The following is a 13,454-nucleotide window of genomic DNA, read 5'->3' as shown; positions in this document are numbered from 1 at the left end:
ACTGATGGTGTTAATTAGTTTTAGATACAAGAGTTCTGAATTCAACTTGGGCCGGGAGTACACAATTTGTTAAATACGTCGGTGGTGTGGTGATAGTAGGTATTTGACCGAAAATAATAATCAGATATGGTGTGATATAACCTCCCGTATAAATAGAGTAAAAAATGTTTAGCATTTGTAACACGCCTTGAATTTTGAATACGTACACATCCATCTAAATCTTTGTATTAATGGAATCAGCAACCCAAAGTCCGAAATCTCTATCCTTGCCCCTGAGTACACGAATTGTACTATCGGAAATAGACCCTGCAATCGACCTACTTCTCCGGAAAGACAGCACAGTGCCCCGCCGTCTTCTCAAACTCGTGGACTTCCGAACCCCACCATTGTCCATACCCGTCCACGGTGTCAAGACACACGATGTCGTAGTCGATCCAACCCGCAATCTGTGGTTCCGTGTATTTGTCCCCACGCAGTATGCTGCGGAAGATCTCCCGGTGATGGTGTACTTTCACGGTGGTGGATATATTATCCTCTCCCCGGACGTCCCGGTATATGACTATGTTTGCCGCAAGTTCGCAAGAGAGTTGCATGCCGTTGTTGTTTCTGTCGACTACCGTCTTGCACCGGAGAACCGACACCCTGCCCAACATGATGACGGGTTTGATGTGCTGAAATTTCTCGATAATGAAAAGAATAGGTCTAAATGGCTGCCCAAGAATGCCAACATTTCGCGGTGCTTTATCGCCGGTGATAGCGCTGGCGGACACTTAGCTCATCATGTGACTCTAAGAGCCTCCCAATCTAAATTCCAGCAACTCCAGGTACATTACCTTTCGTTTTTCAATCATATATATTATAAGTTGTAAAATAAACAACTTAATTCATATCTTAATTAATTTAAGCGAAGCATGATCATGTGTATCTCTTTATTACAAAATGGAAACGGCATATATATACAATCTAGCCACAACCACCTGCATGGCTGTTGATGAACAATACTATGATGCTTTATTTTATAGGTAATTGGCCTGGTGGCCATCCAACCATTTTTTGGTGGGGAAGAGCGAACCGATTCTGAAATACGGCTGGATGGATCAGTACCTATTGTGACAATGAAGCGGACGGATTGGTTTTGGAACGCATTCATGCCGTCGGTTGAACCCTACAACCGAGACCATCCAATCATCAATGTTAGCGGGCCCAATGCGGTGGACATATCCAAAATGGATTTTCCACCGACCATGGTGGTCGCGGCTGGGTTTGATCCCCTTCGGGACCGGCATATAAGATACTACCAGTGGCTCAAGAGTAACGGGAAGGGAGCGTATTTCATTGACTTCCCAAACATGTTTCACGTATTCTTCCTTTTCTCGGAGTTGCCGGAATCTGACCAGCTTATATCGGATGTGAAGGGCTTCGTTCACAAAGTCTTAAACAAGGTATCACTGAAATTTTTATGAAGTCTCCAAACATTCATATATTTAGTTGCTTTTTGTATTAAAATACAAATCATTTTAGATATTTATTACCTTAATTTGTTTATTGCTTTCAGGCTTAGAAGATCGATATGGGCATGAAGTTTGTAAAAAGACCAATAAGAAATTAAACTTTTATTCATTTATGTGTTATTTTGTTTGGTTGCTTTTTTGTTTTGAAATAAGGTTTTACGTTTAAATGTTTAAATCTTTGCTAATATATAATTATCATCATTACCTTGTTTCTTTTGTTGTTCGATGTTAATATAAATTATATTTAACGAAATTATAAGGGTTGTTTAATCCTATATTGTTTTAATTCTATCATATGTGTTAGTTATATTTGGAGTAAAATATTCATATACTAGTTTTTAGCCCCCGTGTTACGGAGGTTTATTTAGATATTTATTTTTAATTGTTTTGCTATTTTAATTTTTTATAATTATTTTTTTTTCGAACTTTTGTTTTAAACTTTTCATTTTAGATTTTAAATAAACGAACACGAGCATATACAATAGAGAGATAACGATACATGAACATTATGTGAATGCCTGTCTCTCCATTTTCATTAACCAATATATATATATATATCATTTGAGAACTCTTAAACTATTTAAGAACTTGAAGGAACTCTTAATAACTAACGTTTTTTATAAAAAAAAATTTTATGTTGATCGATGTTATTTAAGTGTAGTTTTATCAATTTTGACGTCTATATTTACGATTACAATTATGAAAATTAGTTTTTTTTACGCATATCTATGTTTTTTTACACATATGTAAATTTTTATCACATAACTTGTGATTTATATATGTAATCAAAATTTTTTTTTATAAATATGATAAAGCAAGTCTCAAATAATGTTAATATATAAAAAAAGTTAAAAAAATATTTGGTTTTTAAGAGTTTCTAAAAGTTCTTAACTATTTTTGAGTTCTCAAATGAAACTAACCCTATATATATATATATATATATATATATATTTATATATATAATGCGTTAGTCTATTATGATTCTATAATAAGAGATAAGATTTCATACATGAATGCTAATACTATTATATAATCTCAACTATATGTAATATATAAGTCTATTACACCCCCGCAGTCAAAGCGGGAGGTGACCGAATGCTGAGACTGGACCGGAAATCTTCAAATAGAGCTCCGCGAAGGCATTTTGTGAATATATATGCTATTTGATACAGAGAAGGCACATGAAGAAGTATAACCTTACCCCGTGGAACCTATTCGCGAACAAAATGAATATCAAGCTCTATATGTTTTGTACGTTGATGATTAACTGGTTCCAAAAAGATATGCGGCACTAACGTTATCACAATACACAATGGTGGCACGTTTTAGGGGTGATGAAGTTTCAAAAGCAAATTTTGAATCCAACAAGATATGCGGCACTGACGTTATCACAATATTCGTTTGAGAGTATCCCAGTGTGTGGAACGAGGGGCATGCATATGCATGCAAACCTGATGAACCGCATAACTAATTTCAGGGCGAGTGAAAGTCAAATACTACAATGCTCTTGCCATGCTGCGATATAAGTTTGGGTGTTCGAAAGGTAAGCCTAAATCAGCCCTAGTTTCCCGTTCGTGCCTACGGGAGTGGGAGCCGGTTTGTAGGTGAGCATGCCGGCTCTTTTTAGTGTGTTTTCCCCATATCCATTTTGCGATAGGAACATGTTATCTCCATCCCGGGTTACAGAAATACCTAGGAAGTAGTGTAGTTGCCCAAGATCCTTCATTGCAAATTCCTCGACCAAGCGGGACATTAACTATTGACAAAGAGCTTTAGAGGAGCATGTGAGTTAAATATCATCCATATATAAAAGAAGATACGCTGTGTGTGAGCCAATGTGTAAAATGAATAAGGAATTGTCACTCTGACTTTGTTGGAACTCCAAATGCATCACATAATTAGAGAAGCGTTGCCCGTGGTGCCTGTTTTAACCCGTATAGAGCTTTCTTAAGTCGGCACCGTGATTTGGATACTCCTTGCTTTGAAATCCCATAGGTTGATACACATAAACCGTTCCATTGAGTTTCCCATGTTAAAAAGCATTGGTAACATCAAGTTGATGAGCTGGCCATGATCGTAACAATGCAACTGGCACCACGGTCCGAATAGTTACCGGTTTTACAACGGGACTAAACGTTTCCCCACAATCTATACCCACTTGTTGCAACCTGCCATCACATACTAAACAAGCCTTGTAGGGCTCTAAAGTGCCATTAGAATGAAACTTGTGTTTAAATAACCACATGCTCCTAATTACATTCATTTATGGGTGATGTGGTACAAGTTCCCATATCTCATATTTAATTAAGGCGTTATACTCATCATTCTGGCATTACCATTCCGAGACTAACAAGGCATGGGTAGGGTTTTTAGGAATAGGGGTAATAGAAGTGGGACTGTGTAAAAGATATAGTGGAAGTTATGGGAGTATTGGTAGATGTGTTATTTTAGATTTCAAATAAACGAACATAAACGAACACAAGCATATACAATAGAGAGATAACGATAGATGAATATTATGTGAATGCCTGCCTCTCCATTCTCATTAACCAAAACACACACACACACACAAACACACACACTGTTAAGTTTTCAAAACAAATTTTCATTCAATTTACAAATATATTTGCAATATAAAAATTTAGCATGTTATTGTACAAATCTTTATTTAACTTGTAAAAATATATAAATTGATTACATGTTTTATTCAACTTATATAAAAGTAAAGTTGTACTTAACATTTATCGATCCCAATTATGTTATAAACACTTACTTTTCATGTTTTGCTCATTTCACGTTATTAGATTGTGTATTTAGTTATAACTTCAAATTAGGATATTCTGTCAAGACTCCTCAAAGGACTAACTAACTTGTTTGCTTTAAACGCCTCCTCTTTGCTGTCTACCTTACCTCCAAGGTGAATAATCACATCCCCTTTGTCTCTATTTTTGGGGGGCATTATGCGTATTATATTAATATTAATACACTATTATACTCAAACATAATTCCATTATATACGTGGTTGTGATATTGCTCGATTAATTGTTGATTGCTATATGAATTATGTGTTTGCTGTTTTTATGGTTGGTTGGTATCTCATCCTCATCATCATAGTATGATAATATGTTGTTCGAGTAGACATGTCCGAGTCTAGTGGCATGATCAAAAAGATACAATTGTTTACTTTTACTTTATATTGTTTATTGGTTGCGAATTTGTCCAAATAGACATGTTTAAAATCTAGTGTTATGATCGAAGAGACAGATATACTCTACGATGTAATTACATAATTATTCTACTTGTATAGATAACTAATCCACTTGATTCTCACAATTAGCACGTTAATTACATTTGTATTTGAACCAAACCCTATACACACACACACATACTAGCTTTTATCCCCCACATTACGTGATTGTTTTACATTATTTGTTTCTAATATTTTTATATTTTTTGGATTTTAATTTTATTTATTGTAAGAAAGTTAAGAATATACCTAGGATTTGATTATGAAAGGATTTCACAAATAAATGAAATGTTATAATTGTTTAAAAAGTATCGGGGTTTGTAAAATCCATGACCCGCTTAGTTTTTTACTATAAAATTGTTTTTTAATTATAAATAATATCTTTTTTTAAATCGGATATTAATTTTAAGTAAATTCCTATTTTATATGATTTTTATATCAAACATTTGTTGAGATTAATTTTTAATTTAATGAGATGTTATAGCCCGTTTAAGGGTTTTGTGAGACCTATGACCCGCTTATTTTTTTTAATATAAAATTGTTTCTTACTATCATTTTTTTATCATGTTTTTTTCGTTTTATGATTTTTTTTATTTTGTGGGTTTTTTATGGTGCAAAATGGTTCTCATTATTCTCAATTCCCTAAAATTTCTCTCATTATTCTGATCATATATATATATATATATATATATATATATGAGAAGTATAAAATGAAAACCCATTTAAGTTGTGAAAACCTTTGAAAACCCTATGTAACATCGGTTTTTTTTTCTTGCACACGTAATATATGTTGTAACATTTAATACAAAACATCGAAAATAAAAAACCCATTTGAGAAGTATAAAATGAAAACCCATTTGAGTTGTGAAAACCCTAGTTTTTATATATGTTTTCAGAAGAGAGAAAAAGTTATATTTAGTTTTATATTTTTTATTAACTTTAATTGTGGATCACAAGATTCAAACTCTAATTAAAAACATGTGTTTGATAATGAGTTTCTAGAGTTTTCACAACTCAAGTGTATTTTTATTTTAACCTAACTCTATATATATATATATATATATTGGATTTGGTTCATTTCAGAAGTGTTTTTTAGTGCGGGAAGATATTATAACTAATAACATGATTTCTTTTTTAATTTCTTATTATTTAAATAAAAGAGTATGTTAGTAAAATGTAAAATGTTTTTTTTTTTTTTTGTAACTCATACTCATTAATGGTTTAATTAATGTTACGTTACTAACAAATGATAAGTTGTTGTTGTTGTTGTTATTATTATTATTATTCTTTTTTATTTGTTTAATTCATCTAAAATTTGAACAATTAAAATCCATTTAATCTAAAATCATTTTATTATAACACATAGTTAATTAATTTTTATTTGATCCCTAACGTGAAGTTGTCACACCCCGTTAAGCGATTTACGGAAGCGTAAAACGGAAATGTAACAGACACCTCTGGTATCAACCAAATTGTTTATAAATAACATTACAAATTAGTTTACAATATTTTACATCGATCTAACTGTGTTTACAACTAGGTGATACAAACTAAATTCAGCCCGTTAAACGGCTTTACTTCTTACTAGCACACTTGCATCAATTCACCCAGCATTGAACGCAAATCAAACACGTAGCACATTGACTTTCTAGTCCAAGTCAGGTATACCTGAAAAACATGTTAAAATGGGTCAACTACAAATAGTTGGTGAGTTTCACGAGTTTCAAGAAATCAGTTGTGCGTACAACAATCATAGTTTGTAAATACACAAGTATGTATATGTATGTATGTACGTTCACAAGTACGTTTGTTTGTATGTTTATGATGTAATTATGCTAAGCTACAGTGAAGCCTTGACTGTCTGTGCTGCGTGCATCCATTTCCCACGCTCAATCAACCATTATGGCCCCCTTTCCGCCCAAAACATGCCCCGAGTAGCTATGTCTAACACTACATAGCGTGTTTGTAAAATTATGGTCATGTGCAAACGGGATAATGTCTCAGAAAACCTTGCTGGCCCCGCCTGAGTTTGTCAAACAAATAGTACTATTCACAAGCCACCGACTCGAAGTTAATCACTGTGTTAGTGGGGACTTTCGTGTGTTGGCACTTAGATAATTCCCATCATCAAACAATTCATAGTATATGGATATGTATCAACTTGTTTTTCACCCCAAAAGTTCGTAAAACAATTTAAAGTGGGGTCATGAAACTCACGGTTTAGAAGACAATCAGCACAGCGGTACAGTGTAAGTTCGCAGTTGTTTCGACTCGTTCACTGGTTCCTATAGTGAATATTATAATAATATTAATATTTTAATATTATTATAATCTCAATATTAAACTAGGCTGTATATCTAATCTGGGTATAGCTGTTACGCCCAGAAAGTATCAATAGGCTTAGGTTGTGATGTTGTTCGATGTCTACTACTTAAAATTGAACTTGGCTCAGTTTCCCTATTTTCTCATCTGGGCCAAGTTGTTCGTTTACGCGTTCAAAAAACAGTTATAGGGATTTAAGCTTGGGTAAATGTGTTGGTCGATAAAATGATTAAGTTATAAAGAAAGATCACACATTGGGGTTCTGGATTCGCTACGGGGCTCGTTTATTCAGTTTGATTTGAGAAAGACGCGCACAATCTATTCAAATTGTCCGGTTTTCTCATAAAATGTTCGTTTTTACTTAATTAATCCAAAAATATGATTTTTGATCACTCTTGGTGTTCTGATATTCCAACAAGTTCGTTAATCACGAACTCGTCGGTTTTTATCAGAATTGAATTTGTTTAACCTTTAAATTAGCATAATTAATTATCCGTTAATCCTTAAATTATGAAAATTTAGCCACCTATCAATTAAAATATGTAGATGTTTACAAAAATATTTCTGAAATTATTTACTGATTCATTAATTTATAAAAATTCATTTTATCTGCTATATTTAGCCCGAAAATCGTCCGTTTATACCAAATGGTCTCCGAAAAATCCGCTAAAATTTCTGAGTGACCAAAATATATCCCAAAACAACCTGGAGAAATCCCAAACTCTAACAATCTTGCCAAATATCATTGCCGAGCCAAAAACCACTATGAAAATTCAAATAAACGCAAATCAACAAAACATACTTAGGATTTTCCAAATGACCCCAAATTTCATATGTTATCATAATATACCAAATATGAGTTACCCCCAAAATTTCATAATTTTCAAGCAATTTAACTATTTTTCCCAAATAAACGCCCCAATTCGGTAATAAATTCTCCAAATATTCTCGGATGGTCGAAAAATTACCAAATTTGAACAGGAACTCAATGATATGTTCCCTGATGTCCCTGAAAAACATGGCCTAAAAATATGCACATCACAATCGAATCCTAAGCAGCCCGAAATCGAGTGATTCGGTATTACCTTAGCGGTTTTGGTTCGTTTTCGCCTTTCTAATCAAGTTTTCGGGTTCTCTCGCTTCTATGCAATCTAGATACAGGTCCTATATCACAAAACAATCAAGTTTCATTAACATGGAAGCCTCTTAACTTAGGGTTTCGGCTAGGGTATTAAACCGAACTTTTGAACCGTAAAAACGTCGTTTAAACCCTATAATCCGTGTTTATGGCCAAAAAAACTATCAAACCAGGTTCCTAACCATGTGTATGATCAAAACATGTGTTTGGACCATTTTTAGAATTTTAGCATGGTTAGGAATGATTTTTGGTAATCAAACTATATTTTTATGATATTAAACAAGATTCAAACATGTTAAACTTGATGAATTTGGTTAAATTACCATGAGTTTTGCCTATTAGGATGAAAGAGCAGCAATTTTCTTTTTAGTTTCTGGAACTTGTGGTTTAAAATATCTTCAAGAGCTTATATGCTACGTAAACAAAAAGATAATAACAATACATGGGGTGGCGGCCGGGAATTGTTTGGCCCACCCTTGGCCCATTTTAGCCCAAACATCTGGATTTGCAAGCTCGTACGTGAAAAGCCAAGTCTAAATTTATTTCGGGTTTGGTTTTTTTGGCGCGAAAAATATACCGGGTACGACAAACAGTGCGAAAACGATTGTTTTTCGCCTATTTTGGTGTAAATTTATAAAAACATATTATACTTTTGTAAAAATCAAAAATATTTTCACAGATCGCTTAGAACATTCCCACTAAGTATTTATAAATCTTTTTCAGCTTAACGAATGATACAATGCTTGTTTTGTAACTCTCTTTCGCGTTTAAATCTATAGCGGGTAGTTAAATGAGCATATTTTCGTTTAACTGATTTGCTAACGTACTAAGGCCATAATACTAATATATCATCTTATCTTAATCATATATCACTTATAGTTGGCCCCCCAAGATATCTGGGTCATAACCCGACCCGTTTGGTTAATCGTTTGTTCGATACGCAATAAGCGGTTAATCGCTTATTTGGTTTGTGAATACCAAGGTGTACTCAGTTTTGTCACGAATGTCACATTCTCCCCACGTTAAGAAATTTCGTCCCCGAAATTTGGTATGCCAACTTTACGCTCCTTAGGGACAAACAGGAGTATTTGTTTTCGTTATCAAATATATTTGGTTTCCCATTGCGGATTTTACCGAACTTCGATCATTGAAATTTTTGATGAGTCGTAACTGTTTGATTTTCCCGTCCATTATTTATATGGGTTCTTTCCAAGGTTTAGTTATGTGTACATTTTCAAGTGGTACTATCTCCGCCTTGTTAATAAGGCACTTGTTTGTTTTGGTATATAAGGAATTTGTTATTAGAACTAAAATCAAGAATGGGCTCGATTCTCGAGATATTTTATTCAATATGCTACGGGATTAATTTTCGAGACAACCTCGTACAATTCTATGTATGTTGATGTCAACTTATCAGTTTCCTCAACTCGAACAACACTTTTCAAAGGTCAACAATTCATTACGTACATCGGTATATGTCTTTTATTAGATTTATGCGGCCTTCAGTTTGTTTTTAATTTCTACAAGTTTTATCTGTGGTTTCTGGACTCAAATTGGGTTTTTCATTTTGAGCGCTGCTAACTTTTAGCCTATTAAGGTAACGATTTATATTCTTGCTTGTATCGTACCAGTTATAGTGTCGCTCGTATAATACTATGGTAATTATTAGAATACGAAGATTAGACCAGTGGAAAAAGTTGGCCCTAGTTTCCTTCGAGATTTAAAATACAGTTGCAATGTATTATCCCAATATTTGTATAGTTCGCCCAGATCGATCTTTTATTTAGGAATGGCATGTCTTGCTTAAACCGATTCGATTTCCTAAGTTTTGCCATAAATAAGAGGCTTGATGTCTATCTCGATCTAAAATAAATGAGATAGAGGCGCCATTCTATGATTTTCAGTTGCGTAGTTGTTATAGGTTGGGATAAAGTATGTAATTTAAGTTAGCCGGGCCAATTAGTACCCGGGCCATACTATGCTCTCGGACTGATTTATGATAGTGTGTTGTGAAGCTCATTATAATCTGTTCCACGACTCTACTCGTATTCTTTACCCCATATTTAGTTTTGACAGATCAATTGCATGTTATAAACTTCTACGATTCCTATAATTTGTGCGTTTGATGGCATAATAGTAGCATGCCCATGCATTAGAGGTAAATAATCGTCCTATACTCTGGATTAAGGATAGTATAATTCTTCTCGTGTGCTTTTGAACGTTGAGAAGCGTATATCGTAACCTTGTTTTTCTGCATTAATACGCACTCTAACCCTTTTAGGAATGTATCCTAATAAATTACAAGATCATCAGTCCCTTCTGGGAGACTTAGCATAGGAGTTTTTATTTTTTATTTTTTATTTTTTTTTGTCTCATCAATTGAGAAGCCATCTCTTGTTCTTCCCCCAGTCATAAACTCAGTTCTTTTCGGGTTAGGAGGGTTAAAGGTTGGGCTATACTGGATTTTCAATAGCGTCGGTAATACCCAACTAATTCCAAAATTTGACAAAATTCTCTTGGTGACTCTGGTGTTTACCAGTTTTGCTCGGCTATATGTGAATTCCGTGTCAACTAATAACGTGTTCTAAGAATCGTACTCCTTGTAGCCAAAATTCACACTTGGACATCTTGATATACCATTCCTCCTGCCTGAACATCTCCAAGATCGTTCGTGAATGTTGCTCATGTTCCTTCTTGGTTTTCAAGATATCAGAAGGTCTTCACTAACGTTATAAAGAATTTGTCGAGGTACAATTTACTAACTTGGTTCGTGAGTTTCAAGAAAACTACAGGTGCATTAGTCGGTCCGAAAGGCATAACTAAGGGTTCATAGTGACCATACTGAGCTCAAAACTCCGATTTAGAAACATCTTTCCCTTGGATCTTAACCTAACGATAGCCGGTTCAGAGGTCGATTTTCGAGAAGTAATTCGCGTCTTGGAGCTGATTCAACAAATCGTCTAATTATGGGAGGGAATATTGGTCTTGATGGCAATTCGTGTAGTTCCCAGTAATCAACACATATCCTAAGCTTTCATCCTTCTTCTTTACCAACAACACCGGTGCTCCTCAATGATGATAGCTAGGTCCCATAAATCCCTTATCTAATAATTCTTGTAGCTGTATAATTAGTTTTACATTTTGGAGAATGTCCGACAATAAGGTGCCTTAGCAATAAGAGTTGTCCCTAAGGTTAGGTCAGTTCGGAATTCAACTTGTCGGATAGTGGTATTCCAGGTATTTCATTAGGAAAACATTAAAGTATTCGAGTACTACGGGGATGTCTCCTATATGTTTCGTTGAGGTTTTTATGGTTACATTTTCCAGAAATGCCATACACCCTTGGCGAAAGCACAATACTTTAAGATGAGACACGAGAGGTGATATTGCACCAACATCCTCTCCTTGTACCATGATTGATTCATTATCCAAGAGGGGAATTTTAACTATTTAGTTATCACACATGATTTCTGCCTTGTTTTTAGCTAACCAGTACATTTCTCGGGGATAAGAAGTTAGTGGGAATGAGACTTCTATCGTTACCTATATCAAACGACTAAAGTATATTACTCAGTAATTACAGGTGTATTCTTTCACCATAATTAAGTCTTGTCATGTATTATCTGATCCAATCACTAAACGCGGCCTCTAGCCGAGTTAGACGTCAATGCTTGTTTTTGGTTTAACCATGGACAATTCTTTTTGGAGTGTTTCGTACTTCCATACTCATGGTAAACATGAGGGTTTGTCATAGTTTGTGATCGAATTGGTTATGATTGGGATAACAGTAAGTGATGAGGTTAACATGGTCGGTTTACAGTGTTCATAATGGTTTCACGGCTACAGGCATAGTATCAAGTCTTCCCTCTGTTATGATCCGCCTTTATTCGATATACCCTTTAGCAAAGGCTCGTCGTATATGCTTAATTATGAACTAGAGTTGATTGTCGTATTATTTTGAGTTGTAGGGTGCGCACATTTAAATTGTTGTAGTTCTTGTACTCCTGTTTCGTGATTAGCTTGTTTTTTACTAGATGATTTCCCAGACTCTCAACACACCTTTACTGACCGAATTCAAAGTTACCACCCCGGCTTGCATCACGGTATTCTCAAAAGTTAAGTGGCTAACTGGATTATCTAAGGTCTCTTCTTTTGCAATACTAACCATAGCATTAGTCAAACCGATTTGTTAGAACGGTTTGTGCATTCCAGTTGACCCACCCTTTCGTTTTGGATTTTTCGGGTTCGTGTTTTTAATTTCTAGATTCATTCATTGGGCGAGAATATTTCAATATAAAGGTTTTAATTTTTGTCCAAGTCATGCGGATAATTGCCTTTTGTTCCCGAATTCGTACAATCGTTTTCTACCAAATAGGGTCGTGGCCAAGTAGTGTATTAGTAACATAATTAACGAAACTATTTGATAGGAATATATTAGAATGGATAACAGACTTTATCATCTCGATTCATTTTACTAACTCATTTGATTCTTTAGTACTATTAAAACTTAAATGTTTGTACAACTTAGAGCGTTTAAACGAGTATTCCCGTTGTGAAGGATCACGGTTGTTACGACTAGTATTCATGTTCGGTAAAAGATTTTTTTTTTTTTCCAATGGCATTTAGTGGGGAAAATTATCATTATCGGTAGTAGCATTAATGCCCAATGGGGGAGTACTATTCGTGACAATATTTGTATTTATCATGAAAATAACATTTGTAGGTGTATTAGTATTGGGTGGTGAAATAATATTCGCGGCCGTATTACTGTTTGGCATTTAATTTGTATTCGTTGTCGTATTCATGCTGGAAGCGAATCGCACTGCGATTGTCAGAGTTACCAATTGCAGTTGCCGAACAATCATTTTGGCCACAACTGCCTCAAATCACGTGTTTGTTTTCTTTGGGGTCATTCTATAATGATAAACAACTAAACTTCACATAACAGTAATTTTCCCTATAACTTATTGCGTAGGGAATCACATTAGCTAACATTCAGGTAATTCAAATAGCCCATACGTATTACACACACCGAATCATATATCCATATACCCAGGATATTACATAGATTTAGCCCGATAAGACCATTGTTTGCATGTATATATCAAAAATTGTCATCCCGTGACAAGAAATCTTAAGCCGGTAAGGGTCAATGTTTGTACTAATAGATCCAAATCGTCTCCCACATCAGCATGGCACACCAAATGGTTGCATGGAGAATCAAAACTATGCACAA

The 13,454-nt window shown here is 34.6% G+C and overlaps 1 protein-coding gene across 1 annotated transcript; it reads left to right on the top strand.

The window, feature by feature from the left end:
* Nucleotides 1–230: 230 nt before the first annotated feature.
* LOC143631576 (putative carboxylesterase 18) lies at nucleotides 231–1,480 on the top strand. The gene is made up of 2 exons (XM_077100297.1): nucleotides 231–824; nucleotides 1,023–1,480. Exons 1-2 carry the CDS (start codon nucleotides 231–233, stop codon nucleotides 1,461–1,463), a joined length of 1,035 nt encoding a protein of 344 aa, XP_076956412.1. The 3' UTR covers nucleotides 1,464–1,480.
* The last annotated feature ends 11,974 nt before the right edge of the window (nucleotides 1,481–13,454 follow it).

The sequence above is a fragment of the Bidens hawaiensis genome, unplaced genomic scaffold (assembly GCF_021521415.1).
Source record: "Bidens hawaiensis isolate Kalapana, Puna unplaced genomic scaffold, B.hawaiensis_p1.1 tig00006109_1, whole genome shotgun sequence".
In the NCBI taxonomy this organism is placed as follows: Eukaryota; Viridiplantae; Streptophyta; class Magnoliopsida; order Asterales; family Asteraceae; genus Bidens; species Bidens hawaiensis.
This window is presented reverse-complemented; position numbering and strand designations above follow the sequence as displayed.